The sequence below is a fragment of the Neofelis nebulosa genome, chromosome 13 (assembly GCF_028018385.1).
Source record: "Neofelis nebulosa isolate mNeoNeb1 chromosome 13, mNeoNeb1.pri, whole genome shotgun sequence".
NCBI lineage: Eukaryota > Metazoa > Chordata > Mammalia > Carnivora > Felidae > Neofelis > Neofelis nebulosa.
The window spans coordinates 74,586,756-74,613,686 of record NC_080794.1 but is presented as its reverse complement, the minus strand read 5'-3'; the positions used below and the strand labels follow the sequence as shown (position 1 = coordinate 74,613,686).

At 49.4% G+C, this 26,931-nt stretch overlaps 1 protein-coding gene across 5 annotated transcripts in view; it reads right to left on the bottom strand.

Annotated features, from left to right (window-relative positions):
• Positions 1-1,327: 1,327 nt before the first annotated feature.
• VTI1A (vesicle transport through interaction with t-SNAREs 1A) overlaps positions 1,328-26,931 on the bottom strand; it is a 361,308-nt gene continuing 335,704 nt past the window's right edge. For 3 of the 5 annotated variants that reach the window (XM_058697781.1, XM_058697780.1, XM_058697783.1), the window contains one exon: positions 13,925-14,078. Coding sequence is in view for 2 of the 5 variants with exons in the window: in XM_058697777.1 (XP_058553760.1) it covers positions 13,985-14,078 (94 nt within the window). In the remaining 3 variants the exon portion in view is untranslated. Of the gene's footprint in view, positions 14,079-26,931 lie in introns of all 5 variants that reach the window. The other 2 variants (XM_058697777.1, XM_058697778.1) reach the window with 1 other exon arrangement.

The window sequence follows — 26,931 nt, the reverse complement described above, 5'->3', positions numbered from 1 at the left end:
GGCTCGGCGGGTACAAATTCATTGTGCTGTGTGCATCCAAACGAGGCTAGCCTTGTGAAGCCGGTCAGCTGCCTCCTAAGAGGGGGGAGTGTTTTGGTGACCAGATGAGATGGGTAAAAGGCGACTCCTGAAGCAAACCGGGGGTCCCACGGCAGGGGGCTCACCCGGAAGTGTCGAGGAGCATCTGCTGTGCCAGGAGTAGGTGTGGCCGGTGGCTCAGTGCCCCTACCTCTTGTCCAGCGCGACGGTGGACACCATGCTCCTTCCCGCTCCACAGTCCACAGTATCTCTGCCCTCAGGTGGGGAACAAGTGATAATTTAATAGGGAACTTCCTGGCGGTGGAAATCTGATGGGGCAGGTCACCCGGAGTGATAGAAGTTGCCTCCTATTCATTCGTTAGTTCATTCTCAATACGTTTTTTATTTTTATTTTCTTTTTCATCGTTTCAAACGTGTCTTTTAGCTTCCTTCAGGATGGCATACCTTGGCATTCAATAGGCTCCGATCAGCCCAACCAACGGAGACTGCCTTTCCTCTCCAGGTGGGTTTCGGTGACTCAGTTCCTTAAGCAGGTGATTGCCAGGTAACTGCTGGGTCTCTCCCACCAGCCTGTGAGCTCTGGGCAAGGCAGACTCTGGTTTGGGGTTCAAAGCTGTTTTCCGATCCCTGGTTCCATGTCTGACATTCAGTGTTAACAAATAATTTGAAAACATTTTTTTAAATGAAAAAAAAAATGTTAATGAAGAACGGGAAGATCTTCCTTTGATTTTTATTAATAGAAGGCATTCCCGAGGCATTTTAAGGCCATAATCATGAGCAATCTTTAAGGAAAACAAAATAAAAACACCCCAAGCTCCCCATCCTCAATATTTGTCCACCACGATGTTAAAGAGCAGCTCGTTTAACCAAGACGAGGGGATGGTGATTGTTTATCACATCCCTGGTGGTATCTTCCTATCAGTCCTCTGGGTGGGTGATATTTTCCCTACTTTACAGTTGAGGAAAGAGAAGCCCAGTGAAGACATGGGTAGATTATTCCAACTCACCAACGAGAGAACCAGAGCTCATGTCCAGGTTTGTGGTCACTCTGCAAAGCCATCTCTGAGACAATTAAAGAAGAAGTGGGGGTGGGGGTGGGGGGGACCGGCATTCAAAAGCAACCTTGAACATGATCCTTTCAAGTTCTACCATTAAAACAAAAACCTGACAGCGTCTATATTCACCGTACAGAAATTGTAGCAAAGTACTGAAGATTTATAACTCCCCTTTATTTAGAAAGGGAATGGAAGATAAATAATTGAAATGCAAAGGGTGGGAATAGCAGACGTTGGATTGAGGCATTTTATTTAACTCATCAAATAATACAAGTCAGTTTGGGAAACAACAATCAACATATATTACTTGTACTAACGATATGTAGAACTGCATTTCCAAGAAATGTAATGAAAATAAATGCTGAAAATAAATTACTCCGTGGAATACACCAAATAAATAGTTTTTTTGTTTTTTGTTTTTTTTTTTTTAAAGAAAATATAACCCTATGAATATGAGGGGGAAAAAGTGAGGGGAAGGAGGCATTGTGGAGCTGGGGGAAATTTGACCTTGAAATGAACGCCTGAATGAGATGAAGGAGCAGGACAGATCAATGAAAATTAACAGACGGTCGCACTCCTTCCCCTCATCCCCTTGGCTGTAGGCGCGATTTCTCCCCATCCCCGAGACACGCTCTGAGCATCGCTCCTGACACCCACCGTCTGAGTGATCCAGATAATGTAATCGCACCATCATTAGGAACCATGAAATTGCAATTCCGCGGGGAAGGAGCACTATCGTTCAGTTACGCAGAGGAGAGCCATTAATTAGCAGATTTCAGTTTAAAGTGACTATGTTCTACACGAGTTCTAATCCCACTCTGGAGCGGCTCTCAGGCCTCATGGATTATCTGGAGGAGGTGGAGCTGGACCCAGAAGACGTCACTCAAAAGGAAATGAAGTGAAATAAGATAAAATTGAAGGAAAAAACCCCCCCACAAAACGTTAAAACGAGTGCGAGATCTTCCACTATCGGGGAAAGGCAGGAGAAGAAGTCAAACGGGCTGTCCAAGTTTTCCTCTCCTGAAATGGCACACTGTTATGCAGTTTGATATCTGGGCTCCGTTTGAGGCAACTTGATCTAAACGGACTCATTCATTCATTCACTCATGCAGTCATCCCACCAAAGTTATCTTTTTTTAAAAAAATGTTCATTTTTGAGAGAGAGAAAGAGAGAGAGTGGGGGAGGGGCGGGGGGGGGCGCGCAGAGGATTCCAAGCGGGCTCCGCGCTGACAGCACAGAGACCCATACAGGGCTCAAACCCACGAACCTCGAGATGAAGGCAGATGCTTAACTGACTGAGTCACCCAGGTGCCCCCACAAATGTTATCTTAAAGTAACGGTACTTTTACAGAAGATGACAGGCTGCTACATGGATCCCTTGGACAGTTGAGTCCTCAAACATCAGGCAAGGCAGGTGGATAGTTGCCCTTGAAACTTCCATGAGAGTAGCCGGGGAAATGATTCTGAAATGCAGCTATCTTCCCCCTGGAAGTCTAAGTGGAACCAAGAGTTTTACCATTCTCAAGAAGATGATCCCTCAAGCCAAACCTGGTTGGCGCCTGCCTTCCCCAGTGCTGGTACCTTTGTACTGAGCTCTGAAATCCTGGCCTCACCGTTAAATAAAAGGGATGCGTGTAGAGACCAGTGGCCAGTCTTTGCACACTGTCAGGTCTCAGCCCTTGGGCTGGCTGACATCTTTCCATTTGACAAAATGCTTGGGTTCCAAATATGGAGGCCAGTCCAAATGTACGCCAGGGGAGAGGGGTGGCTTTTAGACTGGGGGTTTGGATCTAGGACATAATACCTAGGGACATACCTGGGGAAGAGACTGACTTGTCAATGGTGAAAGCTCCATGAGGGGGGCTGAACCCCCTTTTAAGAAAGAAGGGCCATGTTCCAAGGCCAAGGGTTGGCACCACACTGGTTTCTAAATCTTGTTCATGAGTTTTTTCCGAGTATACCTTCATAATGTGCCCGTGGGCAAGGGAGGGGGAAGCACAAGGTTAATGGTCTGGTTTCCTGATAGGGAAGTGGGTGCCCCAGAGGGAAAGTGACTCATCCAGGCAGGATGGGCTTCGTAATTGGTAAGATCCAAAGCAAAATGAAAATAGGGAGCCCTGTATTCAGAAAGCAGGAAAAAAATGCCTTTTCTTTTTTTTCCCTGGTCTCTCACTCTTGACTAGGCATGGTGTTTCAAATTTTCTAGTTAACGTCCTTCTAAGTAAAGTCAACTTTTTAAAACACTAGGATGAATTTTACTTTTCATTTTTATATTGTGTAAAGCCAGTTTTAAAGGTAAATAGCAGAACATTGATACGTGTGTGGAATCACCAGTTACACAACACGTTTTGTGACTTGTTTCAAGAGGGTGCCTCAAACTGGCCGGAATAGACAAGCTGGACTCAGGAAAGTTGGAAGAAGGGAGAAAGGGCTCCCCGAGGCTTGGGGGTTCTCCCAGGGGGAGTAGAGAGCCCCATGGGTGCTGGGCCCTGCTTTGTGACTTGGCCAAGCACTTGTCCTCCAGCCTGGTGGTCAGGCGCCCTTCTTTCCCAGCAGCTGGACTGACATGTTGTGCCCCAGGCCTGGAACAGGGGGTCGAGCCAGGCATCTCCCTCTTCTGCAGGATCCCTGCCCCAACCCCCAGCAGATGGGCAACCCCAGGGGCGGTGCGAGCTTTGTGCCAGGATGCACTAGGTATCCTAGGTCCCTGTATTGGGGCAGATTAGAGGCTCCTCCCAGTGAGTCCTTCACTAAATGTGCTCTGATGCTGCCAGAGTAAGGCAGGAACTGTGGCCGTCACGCCCCATCCCCAAGATGCTGTGGGCTGCACATGTCCAACCCTTGACCCTCCCCATGCCTGAGCCCAGGTGGGGGACAGGCTGGCAGCAGTTGCTGGGTGGAGGTTGGGATGGGAAGGCTAAGTGGAAATGGGGCTCCAGGGGGCTGAGCATCAGACCCCGGAAGCAGGGAGGCAGGACTGCATATGAGCCCGGTCTCCAAGCTCCGAGTTCATGGTCCATTGGCTCGCTGGACTTCATTTGCAAAACACAATTACAAAGAAAAAATTATCACAAATTTCAAGACAGTGACTGTAGATCATTAAGCACCCAGTGTGGGGCCCTCCTGAGTGTGGGGCCAGTCGTGCGTCCGCACCGGTCACGAGCCCATGCTATCGGCCCTGCATCCGAGACCACCCAGAAGCTCGGCGCACCAAGTCTCCTGCTCTTCCAGGAGGTTCGACGCACCAGCGGCTGCCATCTTACTCCTACACCTTTGGCCCTCGCTTTATCAGGAACATTCCCTTTCCACTGCCGTGGATGACTGGAGTTGGCAGGGGCCTACCCTCCTGAGACTTTCCAAACGACTTTCCCATTTGCCAGATGAGGCACCAAAGCCCCAAGCAGGCTCTGATTTGTTATCATGAGGCCACATGCCAGGCTGGTGGCACGGAAGGGCCCAGAGCTCTGAGTACCTCTGGCCTGGAAGATGCCAGACTTTGGGACAAGAGCAAAGCCTCGCGGGGGCTCCCTGCTAGGCTGCTCCTAGGGGTGAATCCACTGCTGCCACAACCACTAGAACTTGGAACATCATCAGGGCGTCTTCCAGCACGTTCTTAGCATCCACAGCCAAGGCGTTTGCCAGAGGCCGCTGTGGACTCGCTGTCAGGGGAGGGGGACTCTGATTCTCACTTAATTGTTTCTCACCCGATTCTTTTGGTGGAGACGGGGGTGGCTCGGGATGGCAGACCTGAGCACAGAAAGGACTTTGCCCGGTGATGCTAGGAGCTCAGCTGAGGGGACACCAGGGTGCCCGCTGCTGGTTAGTTCCTCAAGAGAGCAAAGATCTGACATTCAGGGCAAAAAAATGATCATAGCTGCCAGGGACGGACCTGAGTTTCTCTGTATGTGTTGGTTTAAAGACTGTAACTGAGGAATGTTAGTCCCGTGGTCTGAAGGCCAACACTACCAAAGAGACCAGCGGTGCTGTAGTTGGGCCACGGCTTCCAGAATGTGGTGCTGTTTGAGTTACGTCTCCTTGTGCAGAGGAGGCTCGACTAGAGGCTGAAGATCTGGACTCCACTCCTGGCCCCACCACCCATCTGCTGGGTGCTCTTGAGCAAAGTCTCATTCCCTCTCTGAGCACCATTTCCCCGCCCGAACAAGAAGGTTGGCCCAAAGGGCCCCTAAAGCCTGCAAAGCTAGAGGGTTCCACGAATTTGAGCCCATCCACCTGGCTCTTGGTTGGCTTTGGCTATCCAAACTGTCGTCGAGGTGGCCAGCACGGAGCTCAAGGGATGCCGGTCCCACATTTGCTCAGTTCCAACCTTACTCTCTCTGGCTGTCCTTCACCATGTGGGTTACGTCCCCTCACGGGAGCTCAGGGAGGCCTGTCCGGAGGCTGGGACCCGTGGCAGCCTCTGCCGGGATGCCCAGGCTCGTCCTGTCCCCAGATCAAAGTTTCTCCACTGTCTGGGGGAGGGTGACCAATCAGCCTCGTGCCCAAATCTGGATTCTGCTTCTATTTTCCCCTTTCTGCATGGGGGACAGAGAGAGGAAAAGAAGGAGAGAGAAGCCTTTGAAAAATGTCTCCTGCTCCATCGCTCAGCAATTCACCTCGCCGCTGAGCCCAGTGACACTCCCGTGGTGCACCTCTTAGCCACTCGGCAACTTTTTTCCCTTTTATGATATTTTGGGTTTCTGATTGCCTGCCAAGTCAAACCTTTATCATTTAATAAGCAGAAAAAAGAAAGAAAGAAAAAAGAAAAAGGAAAAAACCCCTCTAAGTCAGTCCCAATCTAAAGGGTCCCCATTCCTGTTCCCTGCCTCTCGGGGGCTGGTCCTGGATATGAAGCCAGTGCTGATGGGGACTCAACCACTTGCAGGCAAATGTCAACCCTACTCTACTTCAGCGGGGCCATTTTGCACACATAGTCCTGGAAGTTGCAAGAAGGCACAAACACACAGCACTAGAGTGCTTTGCGAGAATTCGGGGAGACGGGGCTTTAACCTCAGGGGCACCAGTGGCAGGTGGCAGAGGCATGGACAGTGCGATGTGCCTTTCAGACCCTGACAGTGACCCGCCTGAGATTAGATAGCAAGTCGGGGCTCTGGGAATGAAAGCTACTTTCCTATGGCCCCGGGGGCCATGGGACGACACAAGCTCTGTGTTCTTACCTAGCTTCTCCACCATGTGTCTTTGGGCCCTGGAACAGTAAGTAGATAGTCAATAAATATCTTTTGCCTAGATGAATAAATCTGATTACACCTCTCACACTTCAAACAGGGAGAGGTTCGGTTGTTCAGAAACCCTGTCGGGGACAGCAGCGAGCCCACTGAAGCCTCTAGCTGTCTCTTCGCCCTGTAGTTTCTTGTGGGGGGTGGGGTGGTGGTGGGCATGGATGAAGAAAAGATGGAAATCAAGCAGAGAGAGGCTCTGAGGGTCACCGTGTCCCTGCTATGCGGAGACCCCTGGATGCGGCAGTGTGGGGAGGGGCTGCCCGGGGCTCTTCCCCAAATGCCAGATTGTACATTGTGAAGCCTTGGCCTCTTCTTATGTCAGCAGGGCCGGTGGGGGTGGGGGAGCAGGCTGGAGCAGCTCCGCAAGGAAAGCAATTGGCTGGAACCCCCTGCCTACTGTTCTAACTATCCCTCCACCACACCCCCAACCTCCTTCCTGCGTTCTCTCCTCCTCCTCTTCCTCCTCCTCACAAAGGCATTGCTGTGGGATGTGCCAGGGGACCCTCAAACAGTTATCTGGCCTTTGCAGAGCCCATGTGTCTCTGACCTGAGTGGTCCTGAGCCCTGGCCAGGATGTGTGTGGGCTTCTAGGGTTAGGCTGTGCCCCCGGCAACCCATTCATTACCCCACAAGGCAGCTGATCCCAAGAGAAATCACCAGGCAGCCAAGGTCTCCTTCCCTTCTACCCTTTCTCCCAAAGATCACTAACTGCTCCCTCCCATGGTGGGTCTTTCCTCCCCTGGATCCGAAATCTGCTCTCAGGAGAGGGTCAGACAATTCACCCAGAAGGATCAGTGGTTGATGGGACCTCAGCTGACCGGAGGAAAAGGAATCTGCTTTTTTCCAGGGTTCGAGGTCAGACACCAAAGGCATGGGCTTTTAAGGGTGGGATTTCAGGTATCCACCAGCCCACCATGCACAGGGTGTCCCTGTGCAGAGACCTGGCTCATCGTACAACTGTACGTGGCTTGGAGGGCCAAGGCCTGGGTCACTTGCTGTGTCCAAAAGAGAAGCGAACAAGGAGGGGGACAGTGTGTCTGCAGCCTCAGGGTGTGGGGCTGGCGGGCTTCAGGCCCTGCGCATTTAGCATCCAATGGCTGATGCTTCTCTACTGAATTTAACAACAACCCCATCCCCCAAAGACATGACGGATTCTAGCCACATCCTCGGCTCCTCTCTTCTGATGGTGTTAAGACAGAAAATTAACAGGAACGGGCAGTCTGGCATCCAAAGCGCTTAGCCCAGTGCCCGGCATGCAGTAGGCCTCCGTACGTGTCAGCCGAGGGTGCCTCTGTGGCCTGGGTCTTTGGCAGAACCTTCTGGAGAGAAGCTGGAGCCCGAGGATGTATTTCATTCTCCACTCTGTGGGGCCTCATCATGTAAAAAAAAAAAAAACAACAACAACAACATTTCTCTCCAACTCAGGTACTTTTCTCGGCAAAATAAGTCAAGAACAAAAACGTTGAGGCAACGAAGCAGCAGTGGGCTGGAGAAGGGCCTTGGCCACCCCTGTTTCCCCCCCGCCCCCGTCCTGTCCCCTCCTGAACACACCTGGGGAGGCCGAGGAGGTGGGGGAGGGAGGGCGCTGCACTGAACGGTGCTGTCCTGCCCCCAGGAAAAGTCCAGGCAGCTCTCAGAGGAGCTGTGTGTGCAACAGATCAATATGGGCTTCGGGGCCGCTGAGCTATTATTCACGCCAAAGGGCCTTGTTTGGATGAAGGGAAGGAGGGGGTGCACGAGTTCACAGAATCACAGTCTAGAGCTCTGCTGCTTGGCATTTCCCCCTCTCTCTGTGATGCCTTCGTTATTTATGTAGCACGAGTAATGAGGTGATTCAGGATGAGGAAGTGCTTTTCCCACAGCATGCTGGGAGCTCCTTGAGGCATGACAACAGGGGTTGTGTGTGATTTGGGCCGGGGTCCTGGGAGATAGGCACCTTGCCTTTCCCCTCCTTTGGCTCCTCCTGAAGGAGGCCGATAATGGGCCCAGGGTGGCACAAAGCGGGGCCTTGATGCCCGTGCCCCTCCCTCTTGACTGCCCCCTCCCCCCCCGGGATGAGCCCCCCTCACCATTGCCTCTCCCCTGGTGCTAGGAATCCATCCTTCACCTATGGACCATCTGTTCCTCACCTCCTCACACATTCCCAATCCCCTTGTCCTGTCACTTTGGGTCTGCCCCACCATCTTGTTTTTGCCCTACGTGCCTCTGGTAAGCTGGCTTTGGAACATTCATGTTATTGCTGACCTGGAATCCTAACGGACACGGCCAGTCTCTCTCGCCAATCCCTGTGTCTTCCCTCCTCTACAACAGAAGAGGATGCTGACCCTCGTTCCATCACCTATTTCAGGACCCTGTATTCAGCCTTGGTTCCAATCACACACAAATATTCTCCTGCCTGTGCCGGTCCACTCTTGGTCTCCCTTCTTGGATGCACTGCTTGTGGCTTTAAAAACTTCTCTGAGCTCTCCACACGGTCACCTGCCCCATTTTAAAAAGGCTGACATGTTGTCTAAGAGCTACCCGACTTGTCATAAAATGTGGATGGCCCCTGGCAGACAGCACTGGTTTGAGCGCGATGGGCTACAGGCAAAGCCATGTAAGCAAGAATGTTCCCTGGAATTTAGTTTAAGGTGATGAATTATAGCAGAGGACGAAGTCAAGTTTGAGGGCTGGCATCTCATCTCAGGCAACCAGTGTCTTTGGGAGTCAGACTGGGGATGGCTTACCACAAAGCCTTCCTTCCTTTTGGAAAAACGACTTTGAGCGTATCTTTTGCTGAAGTGTGGAGTCCGTTCTGAAGGTGGCGAGTTGTCATGCGGCTAATTTGGAACAGATTGAAATGGAAGCTCGAGACCGCCCCAGGCCCTGGTGTGTCTGCTGTTTCTATGCCCACGGTGATCTATGAGGCTTAGGGCTGGCCTCACGTGGCTCTTGCCTGCTGGATGAGCCCCTCCCATGCCGCGGCTCCTACTGGATTGTCTGTCCTTTGGTGGGTGATGCTGAGAGGTGGTGGCTGAGCGAGGGACATGTGCCGTCTCTCCCCTTCACATCCATGGAGCAGCTGCCCAAGGAGTCTGTCTTTCTGAGGATGCGTGGCTGGGAGGAAAACAAGCCGGCAGGGAAGTACTCCTTGTTCCTTGATATTGACCAGCACACCCCAGCCCAGACATACCAATGAACCAGGCCTCTGAGAGCGCTTCCCTGCTTATGTGAAACTTATCGAATCAAACAGGGTGACCAAAGGCAGCCGGCAGTTGCGGCACGGAGAGTGCCACGGACTTCAGACTCGGGATGAAGGTGCCACCTTTCCCCTCCAGCTCAGAGCCCACGGAAAAGCTGATGATCTCACCGGTGGCAAGTCCCAGAAAGGAAAAAAGACGGAAGGTCAATCCCAGCAAAGCATGGCTCCTATTGTCTACTAGGAAAGCAATGAGCTCATTGACTACACAGAGACGCCCCGGACACCCCATCACACCCTCCCCACACCAGCCGACTGGACACACAAGTGCTCCTTTAAGAAAGCCCTACTTACTCTCCAGACCACAGTCCTCCAACCACACACTCAGCTAGCGGAGGAGACAAGTGGACCAGAAACAAGGGACTCACAGAGTTTCCTCTGAAACCAGCCCCAGCCACAACCAACCAACAGTCCTTGGCTCTGGATGTGCATTTCTCCCAGGAAAGCCATTTCTCCCAAGCGCCAGGTGCCCTGCTAGGCTAGCAGTTCAAACCAGAGAGACGAGGAAATCATTGCTTGTAGTTAATTCTCAACTACGTAGACAAACGGCTATAAATATTTATGACGGGAAATTTCATTATTTAAAAATTCGGCTCTAAATTTCCAGCTAACTCCAGGAAGAATGCTTGCTGAACAGGTTGCAAATTAAGAACAATTATTTTTCTCTTCTGCATTTGAATAGAACTTACAGCTAAAGTCATTTAAAGGGGTTAACATCAACCTTAATTAAATATTAAAGTGTGCCTGTACCTGCTGCTATTGTTGCCCCTTCGAATAAGATATAACCTATTTTTGACAAGTTTTCATCTTTCTCTGTGGAAGACGCTACATGAAATCAAATCAGTGGCAAAGAGGAGAGTAATGAATAATCTATTTCATATTCCAACAGTACCCAGAGCTCGGAGTGGAAAAATATTCAGTCAGACGACGGCAAGAGGCTGCTAGGGTACCACATGACACAGCTAATGTTTAAATAATAATAATAATAAAAAGCGATAAACAAATCATTAGCCCTTAACAGTTGTTTAATGCAATTTGTTAATGAACGTAATGGTGGGGACTAATAATGAAAGAAAATAAAAACGTCTAAACAGGCGCCAAGTTGCTGGCGATGCGCAATTATTTCCTTGTCAAGTTTTTATGATTTAATGAGCCCCTCTGGGACTGACGGCTGTCAGTCAGTCGTGACTTTTTGACACCATTAGAACTTCAAATACAGCAGCAGGCAGGCTGTTTTCCTCGGATTTGAAATACTGAAATGATCTGACAGTTTTAAAGAAAAGATGTGCAAAAAAAAAAAAAAAGGAGAAAGAGAAGGAGAGAAAGACAGTTGCTTTCTTTCTTTCCAACCCCCCCCCCCCCTTCTTCTATGGGGTAGATAATCTCTGGATGCTGTTTGGTAATGAAAATCCAATCACTGAGGTCATTATCTGATGAGGTTTTTGGAACAGGCAGGCTTTTTTCCCCCTCTTTATTTCTTTACTTAATGATAACCCTCAATGGGCTTGCCCCGCATGGGACGGTCAGAGCTGCACAATTTTGTTCACCATTAATTTCAGCCTTTGAAGCTCAGGGCTCAGAAGCAGTAGCAAAGCAAACCCCCCACCAAGCTGGTTCCAAAATAAGACAATCCAGCCTGCCTTAAACAGAATAGCAAATGGCCTCCCAGCCCAGGCCTGGCGGCTGACGTCAGGCCCATCGCATATGCAGGCATTCGCCTTCAACACGGAACATTTAAAACTCTTTACAACTTAAGAGACTTTAATTAAATTGCTTTTGATTCCGGAGCAGGGTAGCATCCGCTTTACTTTATTCGGTCAGGGAAACTGTTTAGTCTGCATGAATTTTATATGGCCAGGGCCTCCTTCTCCTCTTCATCCTCGGTGTTTCTTAGTCTTCACCCCCCACCCCACCTTCCCACTGAACCTCATTTTTTCAGCACAGGCTCTCAACTGGAGAACTGGTCCGCAAAGTCGACATAGGAAGTTCCCAGAGCCTTTCACAGATCCAGGACCTGCTTCGATTTGTGGGCTTTCTCCCTTCCCCAGTGGAGCAGGGGAGTGGGGAGAAAACCGTGTCTCCGGTCTCGAATTTCTCCCGCAGCAGCCGGAGGGCCAGGCGGGAATTGTCGGGACTTCAGACCAGCCTCCCACAGAGCGCTCACTACCCGGGTCTTGGGGGCCGCTCTCAAGGTGGGTTCGATGGGGCTGGTAGGCCAAGGGTCATCTGGTCAGATTCTCTCACTCTCAAGGTTGAACCGGGGCAAAATCTCAGGCAAGAGCTGATAGAGAGGTAGAACTGGAAAGGAAAAGCCATTGAGAGGCAAGCAGTGCCCCTGGCCCCCGCCCTCCACTTCATCTACTTCAACATGAACGCAAGGTGTTAGTGACATATCGAGGAGCCAGCGGGTTTAGATGATCAGACCGACCTGGCTTGCTGGGTGGCCTTGGGAAGAGGCGTGAGGCGTATATAGCTGGATAACTGGTTACCCGCTTTAGCTGAGATCAGCAGTTTCCAAAGAAGCCACCGGAGAGGTCGGTGTAATACTTCTCCACCATTAGTGTTTTGGAACGGGAAGGAGGTTGTTTGTTTGTTCCCCTGCTTTTTAATGGTTTCTTCAATGTGTTCAGCATGTACAAAATCCGTTATTGGAATAAAAGAACCTTGCTGAGATGGATCCCTTAAGCTGATAGGAAAATTAGCACTGCCTTCCCACTCCTTCACTGTCCTACTTCCCCCTGCCAAAATCCCATACGATCCCTGCAAAGTAAAGGCTGCAGCTTTATTTACACAATACTAAATGATTTATCTGGACACACGCAGGCCCTGGCCTGTTTTGCTAAGTACAATCTCTCCGGTGGATTTTGCCATTCTGCATTTCCTCTCTAAACCATAAAGGTTCTTCTCGGAGTTGGGGCAAAATATAAAATAAAGTTCCCCATCCAGGTGATCTCAATCTCTGGGCACAGGTGGTTAGCATTTTTTATGAAGAGAACAGGTCTGATTTTTCAAGGATTCAAAGCTTCCAATTACATTCAAAAAGATAGTACGGACCTTGTAAATGCCAATGAAGTCTTAAGAAAAACACATTTTGCTTTATGACTAGGGGGAAAATGACCTCAGCTTGGGCAACTTGAAGCCTGATCATAAATGAACTCATTTTGAACGCAATTCCCGGTTACCTCGGACAGAAAGAAACCAAAAACAATCACAAAGCATGTCAGAGGTTTGAATACACAGTGAATTCAGGAAGGCTGTGCTAACATCTTTTTGTAGAAAATCCAAGCCGTCCTTTGTAACACGCTGCAACCCCCCTATTCTTTTGAAGGAGGTTAGTGAACATTTTCCATAAAGTTTATTTCTAGTGAATCATCCTATAGGACTCTATGCCATATTTATAATCACATTTGAAATTTCACACTGACGGACTCATGTTCTTGTTCTTCCTGAAATATTCATGTTCTTTTTACATACTGGAATGGATGTGGAGGGAACCTTGTCAGACCTTTTGCATGTATGAGGGCTGCTTTTGGCAGTGCAGATATTAAAACCGAAAGGATACAGAGATGCTTACACAGGTCAGGGGAGAGGGGGTCACAATTAAATATCGTGCCAAGGCTTACTTTGCCAGCAAATTCTAGGGACTGTGGGATTTGGGGAAGGTAAGGAAATATTTCATGTAGCCAGTAAGCAAAGTTATGAAAAGTGGATCTTGGGCAGACTCAGCAAAAATATTCTTGGCTGTAAAAAAAAAAAAAAAGAAAAGTATATATATATATATATATATATATATATATATATATACACACACATAGAAAAACAGAGAAAATGCTAAGTCAATTTCCTGCACAAGTGACATTAAATATCCACCTTTACAATGAAAGCACTCAGGCAGGTAGACTATATTCATTATGCCTGGGTAGGAACAGGGCCGGTTTGCTGGAGTGGGTCACTGGCTGTGGCCTCTGTTTTTCTCTGCATTTTTATCCTTGGACATCACAGAAGGGCAATTTGGAGACAAGAGATGTGTGACAAACAGCACAGCCCATCAGATGCCCCACGACTGACTCATCGTGCCCTATCCCAAACCATGACCCCTGACACGTCCACGGGGCAAGGAAGAAAGTCACCAAAGCTATTTTGGTTCGTAGATGAAATTACCGAAAGGCAAATAAACATTCACCTTCTCCTACAAAAAACAAATCTGGGTGAAGACAAACCTAGAAAAGGAAACCGACCCACACGCAAGCAGGAATAGAAAATATTTTTACACTCTGCGCTTCAGCCGAACAGTGGTGAAAAGAGGGAGGGTCGTTCAGGGCCTGTCGGCGCAAAAGAATGATTCATGTGACCATTTTGTCTTAATTACTCAGAACAAGCCGTTGTTGCTGTTTATCAGGGAAGAGCAGATCCATCAGCGTCTTCTGACAGAAAAAGTGATCGCCATCAGGATGGTGACAACCAGGATGATGGCCAAGATGACGACCAGGATGCGGTTCTGGATGATTCTAGGAAAGAGCAAAGGAAAAAAAAAAAAATCACAGATAAATGAAGGACTTTCTGACCAAGACCAGCCAAGACCAAGTTGGCTAATCAAACGACGGTTTCGCAGGTGGGGGTAGGGAGCCCCGTGTGGGGCTTGAGTGTGAACGCGCGTGAGTACGCACGTGCATGTGTGCGTGCACGAGCTTTTTGGGTCTACAAGCGACGCACGAGGAAACGAACGACTCCGCGGTGACTGTCACGCGGCACTCAGAGAAATGCTAAAGCGAATCAAATGGCTTTCCAGGCTCAGGGTACCATGCGGTAATCTTTAAGCGATCAAGGGCCCCACGCGAGCTTCTCTTTTTAATTTAAAATGTGAGACAAGCCTCATTTTTTTTGCAGTGTTTCCCGTTAAAGTAAAAGACTCCAAGGAAACATATGTCAGTGAGGTACTTACCTGTACAAAAATACCTGGGGAAAAGTAAAAGAGAGATTTAGGAAGAAAAGGACAGGATTAAGAAGCAAGTGTCAAACTCGCAGCTCAGGCTGTGAAACCGTCATCTGTCACTGGGGCTCACTGCTCGGTTATGCCAGGAGGAAACGTTACATTTGCTCCATAACAAAAAAAAAAAAAAAAAAAAAAAAGATGGAAATGAGAATTACAGAGTACCCGAGCACCTCATGTGCTTTGCTTGGTGGGCCCTCACCTCTGGGGATTCCAGGGGCCCAAATATAAGCCAATGTGAATGACGGGGAACTGGCAGGTCAGGAGGAGACCCAGAGTAGAGACACGTGCTCCAAGATGCTTGCAGAGAGTTTCCAACGAAGTTGCCTCACAGCGTGTTATCTCAGTCTGAGAAAAGGGGTTGAGCCACAGAATGCTTTGTTGAGACTGTCAAAGGGGACCCAGGTCAAGTGGCCTGACACACACACACACATCCCCCTCCCCCCACCCCGCCTCCTACAGAACCCACCACAGCAATAGAGCGGCTGGCGGTAGAGGCAGCCGTCCCTGTGCCTAACACCCCACAGCAAATCCCATCGGCCTGTTCCTGCAAATATCAAGCAGAAAAAGGTCTGCTGTCTTAGTCTCACGGAGACCCTGCCCTCCTATTTTTGTATCTCTGTGAAGAAACCTTTGGAGGGTGTTGGCAGGCTTTTCTAGCTTCCGGATGAGTTTCTTTCTCATAGGAAGGAAGGAAGACATCCTTGTGGCTTCAGTTGGATTTCTCCTCGCCCACCCCCTCCTTCTCCAAACCTAAATGGATGGATGGAGAGATGGTCACATCAGACAAGCCCCCTCCCCCGTGGGCCCCTGGAAGGACTAGCATCCTTGCCTCCTGACAGGTTACAAAATGATCACATTTGCTGACACGTCTTCCGCAAAACTGCTTTAGTGCCTGTGTCCACTTTCCTCGAAGGAGATGAATGGTCTGCTCGGTCCTCATTTATCACGGAAGGCTCAGCTAAGATCTGTCTCGTTTATTTCTTCCCTTGCCCACTAGAAAGGCTGCGCCCCGACATTAATTCTTCTGCCATGACAGCTAATTCAGACTTAACAGGCCATATTTACTCAGGAGGCAGGAAGATTCTCTGTCCCCCAAATAAATAAATAGAAACAGGACTTCACGCCTTGTTAAAGTGAGGCTAATTATGAACACTGATCGGTGCTACTTGCTGGCTTGATTTAAAACCCAAATTGATTTTTTTCCCCTCTTCTCTGGAAGGGGGCAGAAGTCTTCAGAGCAGTCTCTACATATTCCGTTGGCCCAAGTCACTGTCACAATCTCTATTTACCACAGTCATCTGCGTCAGACTTGCAGAGGAAATCAGCAAAATTGAAACTCAGCAGTGAAACAGATTAAAAGCATGAAAACTCTTTAAAAGTCTGCCTTAAGTAATATACGGTAGTGTATCTCTCGGTTGACAACCATTTTATTTGTGGGTTGAGGGCCCCAAGGCATCCATGATGCTAATTTATAAAGGATTAACCGCGGGTGTTACTTGTTTAATCTGAAGCATGGTTAGCGAAATGAATACACAGGAATCCCTGAATCCTCAGCTCTTCCCTGGCTTCCCTCATCTCAAGGCCAACAGGGGTGTGATTCCCCCACAATCATTCTTCACAGCTTATATGTTTAATTCACTCAGCACATAACCGATCCCAGGAGAGTCTGACCTCTCTGCTGGGGTCACAGACATTCAGAAAGACCGAACTGTCCACTCACTCCTTGGTGTGTCCAGAGCCCGGAGCCCTCTCCTCTACAGCCCCAGTACACACAGGACAGTTGCTGGCACACCGCACTCAAAAGAGACCCACCCGAAGGATGATCATCAAAGAACGCAGCTCCTATAATTGTAATGGGTCCATTCAAAGGTGAACAGAGGAGAAACCTGCGCAAACTCAATTTGCAGGAAAAACGCAGGGAGTCCGCACAGAAAAGGCTGAAATTACAAGTTGAAGCAAACCCCCCAAAGAGGCAACTTCATGCCATATGCCTTCTCCGAGCGCTGCTGGGTCTTCTCCCTGAAGCTAAGAGAAGGAATGGTCCTCGCGGAATGGAGGCGGGCGGTGGAGGATGTGCGCAGGAGAGAGCACTTGCTTTCAAACCAAGGGCTGGCAGATCTTTAGGACAAAGCGTGTAGAAGGGGGTGGTGGGGGAAGAGTTGGAGCAGACAAGAGTTGGAAGTAAGCTTGACTCAGGCTAGCAACCCAGCTTTGGACCTCAAAGGTGTTATAGGTTGATATGGTGCCTCTAAGGACCAGAAAAGGGAGCTGCTGGGGCCCGTGAATGGATAGGAACCAGCCAGCCCAGAGCAGGGGAAACAAAGGCTGGCATTGGCGGGCCCCATCTGTGAGGAAGCCTGGAGTACAGTCACAGCCAGGGGCGGCTGGCAGGTATTGCTGTAGGCAAAGCAGAAAGGAACAGGGAGTTTGCAGAGAATCAGAAAAACAAGCCGGGAGAGGGGTTCCCAGCTAGTGAGCCAGGGAAGGAACTTTGGGGAAGCCCGAAGTAACTTCTTTCTAACTTTGGGCAACCGGGGGCTTTACGTTCAGCTAGGTCTGCAGCAAGCTGTCTTAATCTCCCTTTTGAAAATGCAAAGTGTGTTTACCCAGTAAATAATTTAAGAAAGAATATACACTTGAAAGAAGACATCCATTGAAACAGCCAGGCTAAATTGCCTCCGGGCAAAAACTTGTGCATTTGCATGCTGCATTCTATTAAGTGAGCACACTGTGGCTTTAAAAGAACGCAGAGCCAAATTAAAAGGAATGTGGGCCCGAAACATCAAGGATTCTCCAAGTTTACATTATGAATCACAGTGCTGTTGATACAAGATGAATTAACCATTTACTTTGAGGCTGAACTCACAAAGTACTATTGAAAATACTGATCCCCGTGTGGAACCCTGGGAGCGGCTAATCTTTCCATTGCCAGTCTCCTCCCCTTCTGGAAACAAGCTCCTGCGTGTGGCAGCGGGATCGAGGGGACTGGGTAGAGAGGGGGCAGGCGGGCGTGGCACGTGGTGCGGTTCTCTCTCCCGCTTGAGAAGCCCGGAAATTCCAGTCGCAGGAGGCGTCACCCTGTTCTCTACTTCTAGGCACAGACGGCTCTCACCTGTCCATTGAAGTTAGGTGCGGCCACGTGACTTGCGTTAAGTCAACGAAATGTGAGCAGAAGTGTTGGCTGTCACTCCCATGCCAGGGGATGGCATCTGACTTGCAGTGTTTGACTCTCTGCTGGCTCTTCCCTTGCCGTTCTGATTCAGGAGGCTGTATGTTTCAGGAGTGGAGTTACAGGACGGCGGGCACTGCTCCTGCCTGGATCCCCGACTCATCACATGGAACACCACCGCCCAGGAGACTCCCCTGGACTCACAGCAGAGTTGTCTTAAGGCGATGAAAAATGGCTTAATGAGATGGGATGCACCCACGTGACTTAGGCCATTCCAACCGAGTGAGTCCCAGGAGCCTGGCTTCGAATGCTGCGTCACCTGGATCATATGGGGTGTGGATGTTAGGCCTGGATCTGCTGCAGCCGTTTTGTTTCCACAAGGGGAGCCATCCCGAGAAGCTGACCCGCGGAGGATAGCGCAGTAGAAAGAATGGCAGAGAAATGGAACCCTGGTCCTGAAAACATGGTGAAACCCTGTATCAAACGACCCTTCCTCTGGACTTTGAGTTAGATGAGAAAAAAGTTAACTTAATTTCTCCAGTTAGTTTGAGTTAGGTCTTCTGTTATTTGAGACCTAAAGGCATTGTTAGGTTGATTTACCCAGATTCCAAAACCAAGTCCTTGATCTACAGCGTGTCGTTCCCACTGCTTCCATGAAGAATTTCCTGACCGTGACCTTGTCTGACTCTTGTACTTCCCTGTGCATCCCTTATCACACAGTTTTATGATTTTCTGTTTCTGCACGGGTTTCTCCAATAAAAAGTAGACTCTAGGGTCTGACTCTCCTTTGTCTTTTGTATTCCTAGTGTCTCAAACAGAGGTTGGCACAGACATTCTCAAAAATGTGCTTGCTGAATGCATGAAGGAGAGGCTCTACCTACAAGGGCTCCTCTGAAGGTTTATGTTGTGTGCTTCCTGGTTTCTAAGGGCTGCGCGTAGATGAGCACAGCTTTAGGAGTTAGCTATTAGCCACCCTCCCATTAAGGATGCCAGCAGTGTCCAAACTCTTTTGCAAACCTGCATTCATTAGCTGAAGAGTGCCCGACACTCCATAGGTTCAGTGCCCCGTCCTGCACAGGCTTTCCTGCCTGGCCAATGGGCCTGAATAATGATGCCCCACCTCTGGGGTCTGACAGAACAGGAACAATGGGCAGAACGATTAGCAATCATGAGAGCATGGGGTAAACTGTGCCGAGGAGTCTGCACCTGTGTCTCTCTGGGAAGTTCTTAAAAACACGGGCCAAGGGAAAGGCTCTCTAAGTTCGATATCAAATTCAACGTTAGCATTCACCAGAAAGAAATGCAAACAGGAATAGGGGCTATGGTTCCTTGTCATCAGCCTGTAACATTAACTTGAATTTGAAGCATCATTTTCAAAGCTGGGCACACGGTTGCATCTGAGCTAGAGCTGTATGGTTGTTCTGCCCCCTGATACGTGGCCATCCAGGGTCTTCTGTATTCTGCATCTTTGGGAAGTATCCTCAGCCTCACCCCTAGAGTTCAGGTAGGGTTGACCCCAATTCTCTGATTCCACAGGTAGACATATGACCCAGGCAGGCCCAGGTAATCACAGCTCTCTATTCCTTGCACAAGTATTTGTTCAGGAACTGGCACATCGCCGGAGCCAGATAGAGACCTCTGGGGATTTTTTTTTTTTTTTTTTTTTCTGGAAAGTCAAGAAAAAGGTACTCTCTTTACTGGGATTGATTGTAGGGACAATGGAAGCCTAGAACAGCCAGAGGCCATTCTTATCACCCTGCAGGATGGCAACCTGCCTGAAAGATGCCAACATGGAGGAACACAGTGTCCAGAGATGAGGAAAAGAGATTGATTCCTAAAAGCATTATTTGGACCCTTGGATCCTGCTGCGTGCAGGAAGAGTCACACTGAAACTTCCCAGTCACAGGGGTCAAACAATTTCCTTTGGATTTCAGCAAGTTTGGTTGAGACTTCTCTTACTTCAACCATACTGATTTTACTGAGGTGCAGTGTCCCTCTCCACCCCACCCCATTCATGTCCACCCAGAACCTCAGAAGGTGACCTCAGTTGGAAATAGGGTCTTTGCAGATGCAATCTGTTAAGGATCTTGAGATAAAATTAGGGTGGTGTAGGGTGGGCCCTAGATCCAGTGACTGGTGTTTTTATAGGAAGACAGGACACAGAAAGACACAGGGAATAAGGCCATGTGAGAGGTTGGTAGCAGAGACTGAAGAGATTTGGCTATAAGCCAAGGAATGCCTGGGGCCACAGAATCTGGAAGAGGTAAGGAAAGATTCTTCTCTAGAGCCCTCAGAAGGAACATGGCCCTGCTGACTCCTTGACTTCAGACGTCAAGCCCCTAGAACTGTGACAGAATAAACTGCTGTCGTTTTAAGCCACTCAGTTTGTGATACTTCATTATGGCAACCCCAGGACACAGATACATGGGAGTTTTGGATCCAGAACAGGATATGGACCTGGCCATCTTGGCTTGGCCTTTCTGAGGACTGGTCTCCATGTCTCCACCCACGTTTCCAAGGCTGCATCACATATTCACTTTGGGACTGTACAAAGTCTTCCTCTAAGGGCAGGAGAGTCCCAGCCTGGTTCCCTGGAAATTTTGACCTGAGCTGTGGGGCCCCTAATCTTTAGGAGCTGTTGTTTCTTTCATCTCAGAATGAGAATTTCCATTCATGAACAGAGCGGGCAGCTGCCCAAAGCCACACAGGATGGGGGACCTGAGAGGACTTGTCTCATAAGACTCCTGCCTCTGGGATAAGGCATTTAAAACAGGAGGAGAACCAGGGCACCTGGGTGGCTCAGTCGGTTGAACATCTGACTCTCGATTTCGGCACAGGTCGTGATCCCAGGGTGGTGGGATCAAGTCCCATGGCAGGCTCTACCCTGAGTGTGGAGCCTGCCTGAGAGTCTCTCCCTCGCTCCCTCTGCCCCTCTCCCCTGCTCGTGCATGCACGTGCATGCTCTCTCTCTCTCTCTCTCTCCAATAAAAATAAATAAATGAATAATTAAAAAAAATTAAAACAAAAATAAGAGGAAAACCAGATGTCATCTCTGGGCCAACTTACTAAGCCATCGCCCACCATTCATCGTCCACACTTCCTGACCTAAGTCGAGGAGAAGTGGGTTATCTGGCAGCCCTGAGGGAACAGGGCACAGGAGGGATACATTTTGATAGGTGGAGAAAGGAGCACACTCCAGCGAGGAACCCAGGAGACAGGGACGGGTGCCTGAGCCCTGGCACACCTAGGTTAGGTCCTGAGTGAGGACCAGAGTAGCTTAACCCCACTTCCAAATTTCTACTTAGTTCAACAGGGATCAGCAACTGTCTTCTTGTAAAGGGACGAGGGAGCAAATGTATTAGTTTACAAAGGACCACACACTGGGGGCTTCAACAACAGAAATTTCTCGGTCTCACAGTTCTGGAGGCTAGAAGCTAGAGACAGAGGTATTGGCAGGTTGGCTCCTCCAAAGGCGGAGGGAGAATCTGTTCCACGCCTCTCCCCTGCTGCTGGTGGTGCGCGGGCAATATTTGGGGTGCCTGTGTCACCCTGATCTCCGTCTTGGTGATGGCCCTCTCCCTGTGCGTGTATCTGTGCCCGAGTTTCTTCTTTTTATAAGGACGCTATTCCTACCGCATTAGGGGAGCACCCTGCCATAGTATGCCTCATCTTAACCAGTAACGTCAGCCTATTTCCCAATAAGGTCACGTCCCACGGTCCTGGGGTTAGGGCTTCGACACATGAACTTGGGGGGCCAGAGGGTTAGAGGAGAACACATTTCAACTCATGACACTAATATTCAGGCTTTGTGGACCATGTGGTCTCTGTTGCAAGTGCTAGCTTTGCCCTTTGTGGCGCGAAGGCGGCCCTAGACAACGTAAGCGGGCAAGGGTAGCTGTGTTCAAAGAAAACTTCCTTTTAGGAAATGGGAGTTTGAATTTCATATACTTTACATATGTCAAAAAAATTATTTTGATTTTTTCCAATCATTTAAAAACATAAAGGGGGGGCTCAGTCCCGGGTGGCTCAGTCGGTTGAGGGTCCGCCTTCAGCTCAAGTCAGGATCTCGTGGTTCCTGAGTTCGAGCCCCACATGGGGCTCTGTGCTGTCAGCCTGTCAGCACAGAGCCCCCTTCGGATCCTCCGTCCCCCTCTCTCTGCCCCTCTCGCGCTTGCGCTCTCCCAAAAATAAATATTAAAAAAAAGAAACAACGTAAAGTGATTTTGGTCCTGTGGGCCATACAAAACCAGGCAGTGGGGCTAGCTGCAGTTTGTTCGCTCCTGGTCTAACAGCTAAAAGCTACGGAAGGCTGGCCCTTTTCTGCTGGAGAACAGGGTGGTCCTCGGGCCACGCGCAGACAGGTATGGCCGGTTTGGCCAAGTCCTTCCGAAGAAAAAAGGTAACACTAGAGTCCCAGCCCTGTGGGAGCTCAGGGTGTCACGATGAGCAATCAATCACAGAAACCTGACAACAAAGGCCATCATTAGAGCAATGCCAGCGCAGGCCAATTTGTTGTGTGGATTTGCCTGGGGTGGTTTCAGCTCCTTCCCAAGCAACTTCGGCTCCCCCAACCACAGGGAGAACGGGGATTAGTTCATTAAAGATGGTAAGGCACTTTGGAAGGTAAAAGCCCTTTACATGCGGGCGGTCGGCAAATAATTCTGTGAGAGAGGATGCCATTTCAGGAAAGGTGAGAGGCGGGAAGAAAGTTGTCTAGAGGTCGGAGAAGTTGCCTGGGAAACTTCCAGAGGCTGGTTGGGAAGGTGGAGGAAGGCAGCAGTCCAGGAAGCCGCCGCCTCCTCAAGCTCGCCAAGCTTCTTGTTCCCACAGGCTGGCGTCTATCTGGGCCTCACAGCGACACTCTCCCCAGCAGGGCTTCCTTCTCTCTGAGGTGGCCGCATGGACATCAAAGGCGGGAGGAGGGGGTCCCGTTGGCTGGCTCGGGGATGCCTTCCCAGCCTGGGAAGGCAGCCAGCAAGTACCTGTCAGAGCTCACTGATAAGACCGACGGGTTTTGATCAGTAATCTGCGGTTACGTTGTGCTCTGTTGCCAAATGTGGACATCAAATTTCAGTTTGGGCACCACGGCCACCGCCATTCTCAAATATGGACTCCACCATGGCAAGGGGCCTGGAGGGTGGCTTTGCTGGTGACTGGGCTTTCAGATAGAATCAAAGTGCTTAGAAAAAACTTGAAAGGAATGAAATAATGATGCTCTAGAAACGCATGATATACTTAAACCTTCACAGGTTTGCAGACCGCTAGAGCTGGCGGAGGTCTCCACACCCTGGGCAGGACTCTTGGTTACAGAGGTGAGGACCCTGTGGCCCTGACAGGCAAAGGGACGTGTCCAAGGTCAACCATTTGGGGGACAGTTGGGCCTTCAGACCCCCCAGGCCCATTCTTGTTTCACAGTAATGCTCAGGCTCATCCGAGTGGCCAGGGCCACCGTGGCGACGGCACGCGATGGCACTTCACAAACACGCTGCTTCTGAGGGGGCCTGTTCAACAAAATCAAGGAACACAACCCGGTGCATGCGTGATGGAAGACAGTGGCTCCCCAACTCCAGACTGAAGCTGAAGCCATAAACAAAGAGTAACAAGGAAGGCTCCTTCTCCCCGAAAACGAGATTACACAATTTAAAGGACCGCCCGTTTCTTTGATATTGTGTCCTGTCCACCGTTTCCATGTTCAAGTTCAAATGCCCTTCCTTTTACGGCGTGATGGTGATAGTAGATGGTAGGTTTTTGCCTCGATGACCCTATTGGGACATCGGAAATACACTCTCTCCTTGGAAGTTAGTCTCTCTTACTAGGCAAAATAAAAAGTGGACAATCCTCTGTCCTCTCCAAAAATAAAAAATAAAAAAAATAAGTCCCAATCAGAGAACCATGAAAGTTTTCAAATCTCGGAGCTAGAAAATCTGACCCGGCTGGACTCTCTGGGGATTCTTCCTCAGGCCTCGGCGGGGTGGTGTCCCTGGTGATGGGGGTGATGCCTCATCAAGGACTGAGCACAGACATAGCCACATCACACCTGCAGCTCGTACTCACTGGGCATTTACTCTGGGCCAGGTGCTGTTCTGGCCTCTTCTACACTTTGTTGAACCTTCACAACAATCCTGTGACATGGAGACTATTCTCATCCCCACTTTCGCCAAGGCCTCAAATCACCCCCCTAATCTTATCTTCCACCCCTGCAGGACACCCCAATATTATGGTGGTTATTGATATAATTGGTTTGTCTTACGTCTTCTACCAGACTCTTCTTGGTTGTTTGAAGGGCAAGTCATTGAAGTCTTCATCTTTTTTTTAAAATCTTTTTAAATGTTTATTTATTCTTGAGAGAGAGACAGAGCGTGAGCAGGGGAGGGGCAGAGAGAGAGGGAGACACAGAATCCGAAACAGGCTCCAGGCTCTGAGCTGTCAGCACAGAGCCCGACGCGGGGCTCGAACCCACAAACCATGAGATCATGACCTGAGCCAAAGTCAGACGCCCAACTGACTGAGCCACCCAGGCACCCCTGAAATCTTCATCTTTATATGCTTCTCCATAGACAGAATAATGGGGTATGCTAGCTAATTTTGTTGAAAGTACAGAATGCTAATTAACCAAAGTCAACTCTTTTCTTAGTGCCCAGTGTAAATGCACAGTAAAAAAAAAAATTTTTTTTTTAATTTTTTAACGTTTATTTATTTTTGAGACAGAGACAGAGCATGAATGGGGGAGGGTCAGAGAGAGAGGGAGACACAGATTCTGAAACAGGCTCCAGGCTCTGAGCTGTCAGAACAGAGCCCGACACGGGACTCAAACTCACAGACCGCGAGATCATGACCTGAGCTGAAGTTGGACGCTTAACTGGCTGAGCCACCCAGGCGCCACCCCAAAAATTTTTTTTAATGTTTATTTATTTCTGAGACAGAGAGAGACAGAACATGAGTGGGGAAGGGGTAGAGAGAGAGGGAGACACAGATTCTAAAGCAGGCTCCAGGCTCTGAGCTGTCAGCACAGAGCCCGACGTGGGGCTGGAACTCACAAACCGTGAGATCATGACCTGAGCCAAAGTCGGTCGCTCAACCGACTGAGCCACCCAGGCACCCCTAGATGAGGTTCATTTTTATTCAGTAGCATATTTCGTCAGTTTTCTTCAGTTATGGGCAGATTGGCCATTGTCCTCTCTGCCTCTCTCTTCTAGGTAAATGCATGATCACCTGATCCCGCCTTGAATTCGGGGGAAGAAGGGAATGGCAATTGTCCTCTCACAACTGCCCGTCCCCCAGTGACCTCGAACAGCATGATTTTTTATTACGTCTACATCACCTATCCTACAGATGAGGGAATATACTCTAGGAAGATGCCCGATCTGCAGAAGATTTAATTTAATGCATCTGTTGGAATAGAGCTCCTGACAGAAAAAAGCAGGTGAGAGAATTAGCTAGACGCACTGTGTGATCTTGGGAAAGGTCTAAAAGTCTCTTTTCATCCGTGAAATGTAATAAAGGAATCTCTCCCAAGCATTCTCGGCACAGGGTGTGGGCAGCACACGGGACTGTGTTCTAGACACTCTTAAAAAGGCAGGGTGTCCTTTTGTGGTCTTGGATGTCTATTGCATGTGTGATGTCATTTAATGTCACAATGATCCTGACTTATGACAACCCAGATTTGGTGGCTCAGGCCTACCCAGGGAGAAGCCAAAGCCCACTTCAGATGTAGCCATGGTCAAGTTCTCAGCACAAGGCAGCCAACACGATGACAGGCCAGGATGACCCCTTTCCCAGCTCCCAGTTTAGGTGCTTCTCCCCCACGCCCTGCCCCCTCCTGCTGGGTGCCCTGAGGTTCCCCACTCCCACTGGGTCCTGCCCCTTTATTGTGAGCAGCCTCACTGCCCTGCTCAGCTGGCCACCTGCCGTTCCTCCTGGCTGGGGGGCCCCCCACCCTTCCATCCTCCAGAGAAGCCATTCAGACAGAAGCTGATCGGCTCCTTTCATTTCTGGAGCCAAACCGCCTGGATTCGAACCCGGGATCTGCCACACACCAGCTGTGCAAGTTGCTTCATTATTTCTCGGAGGTTAAGTCCTTTTGCCACGTTTGCGTGAGAAGGTGAAAATGTTCTTATTTTATGGTGTGATGGTGATAGTAGATGGCAGTGTTCTTCCCAGTGTCCCTGCCTGGACATTGGGAATGTACTCTCTCTCTGGAAACTACTCTCTCCTGGCAGCATAGAACGTGGACAATCCTCCTTTGGTCCTCTACTGAAAAAGAGAAACAAAAGCACCAACGCAAGGAATCTGGAAGCTCCAAAGAACCACTGCTTCGGTTTCCTCATTAGAAAAAAAATGGAACAGGGGTGCCTGGGTGATTTCAGCTCAGGTCAAGATCCCAGGGTCATGGGTTTGAGCCCTGCTTAAGATTCTTTCTCTTTCTCTCTCCCTCTGCCCCTCTCCCCCACTCGTGCTCTCTCTCTCTCAAATAAATAAATAAATAAATGGCCAATAATAGCAGTACCTCAACGAATTACATTAATAAATAAGTTAATTCCACATGAAGGTCTTAGGTCAGTGCTTGGTAATAGTAACTGCTCAGAATGTAAGTGTAAGAATTATTATTATTCTACTCTATTAGGACTCACAGATTTCCCCACAATGTGCCCTGCACCTCTTTCCTGTTTGGCTGCTCCCCCTCCAGCAGACAGCTCCCCCTGCCCCCCCTGCCCCCACCTGAGGTGCCTTGGCCTGTAAAGCCTGCAGATTTCTCTCCAATTCCTGCAGGGTGCATCCTGCTGCTGCCCCTGATTAGCTTGCCTCCGTGGGTCCAGGCTTGAGCCACGCTCCCGGTAGCCCCATCTTCAGCAGCTACTAAGTTACCCAGGAAGGGGGAGGCTGCCTCTTCCGGCTCTGTTATAGTTTCCCTGGGGACACCCCCTGACAGCCGAGATGCCTCTTTGGAAACATGGCTGGTTGAGATTGCACTGGTGGAGACGCAGCTGCCTCGGCTTTTGTGATGAGCCCTAACATTATTTCTCTGCAAGATATGACGTTAGATACTTATCTCCTAATTGTGATGGATTTACACCTTTTTTTCTTTCTGGATGTCAGGAGGAAGGAACATTTTGGCAGTGGTTTATCAGCTACCTGTATCTCTGTCAACTCTTGAGGGATGTGGTTACAATTTCTAGATTATGACTTTTCTGTCTTGTCC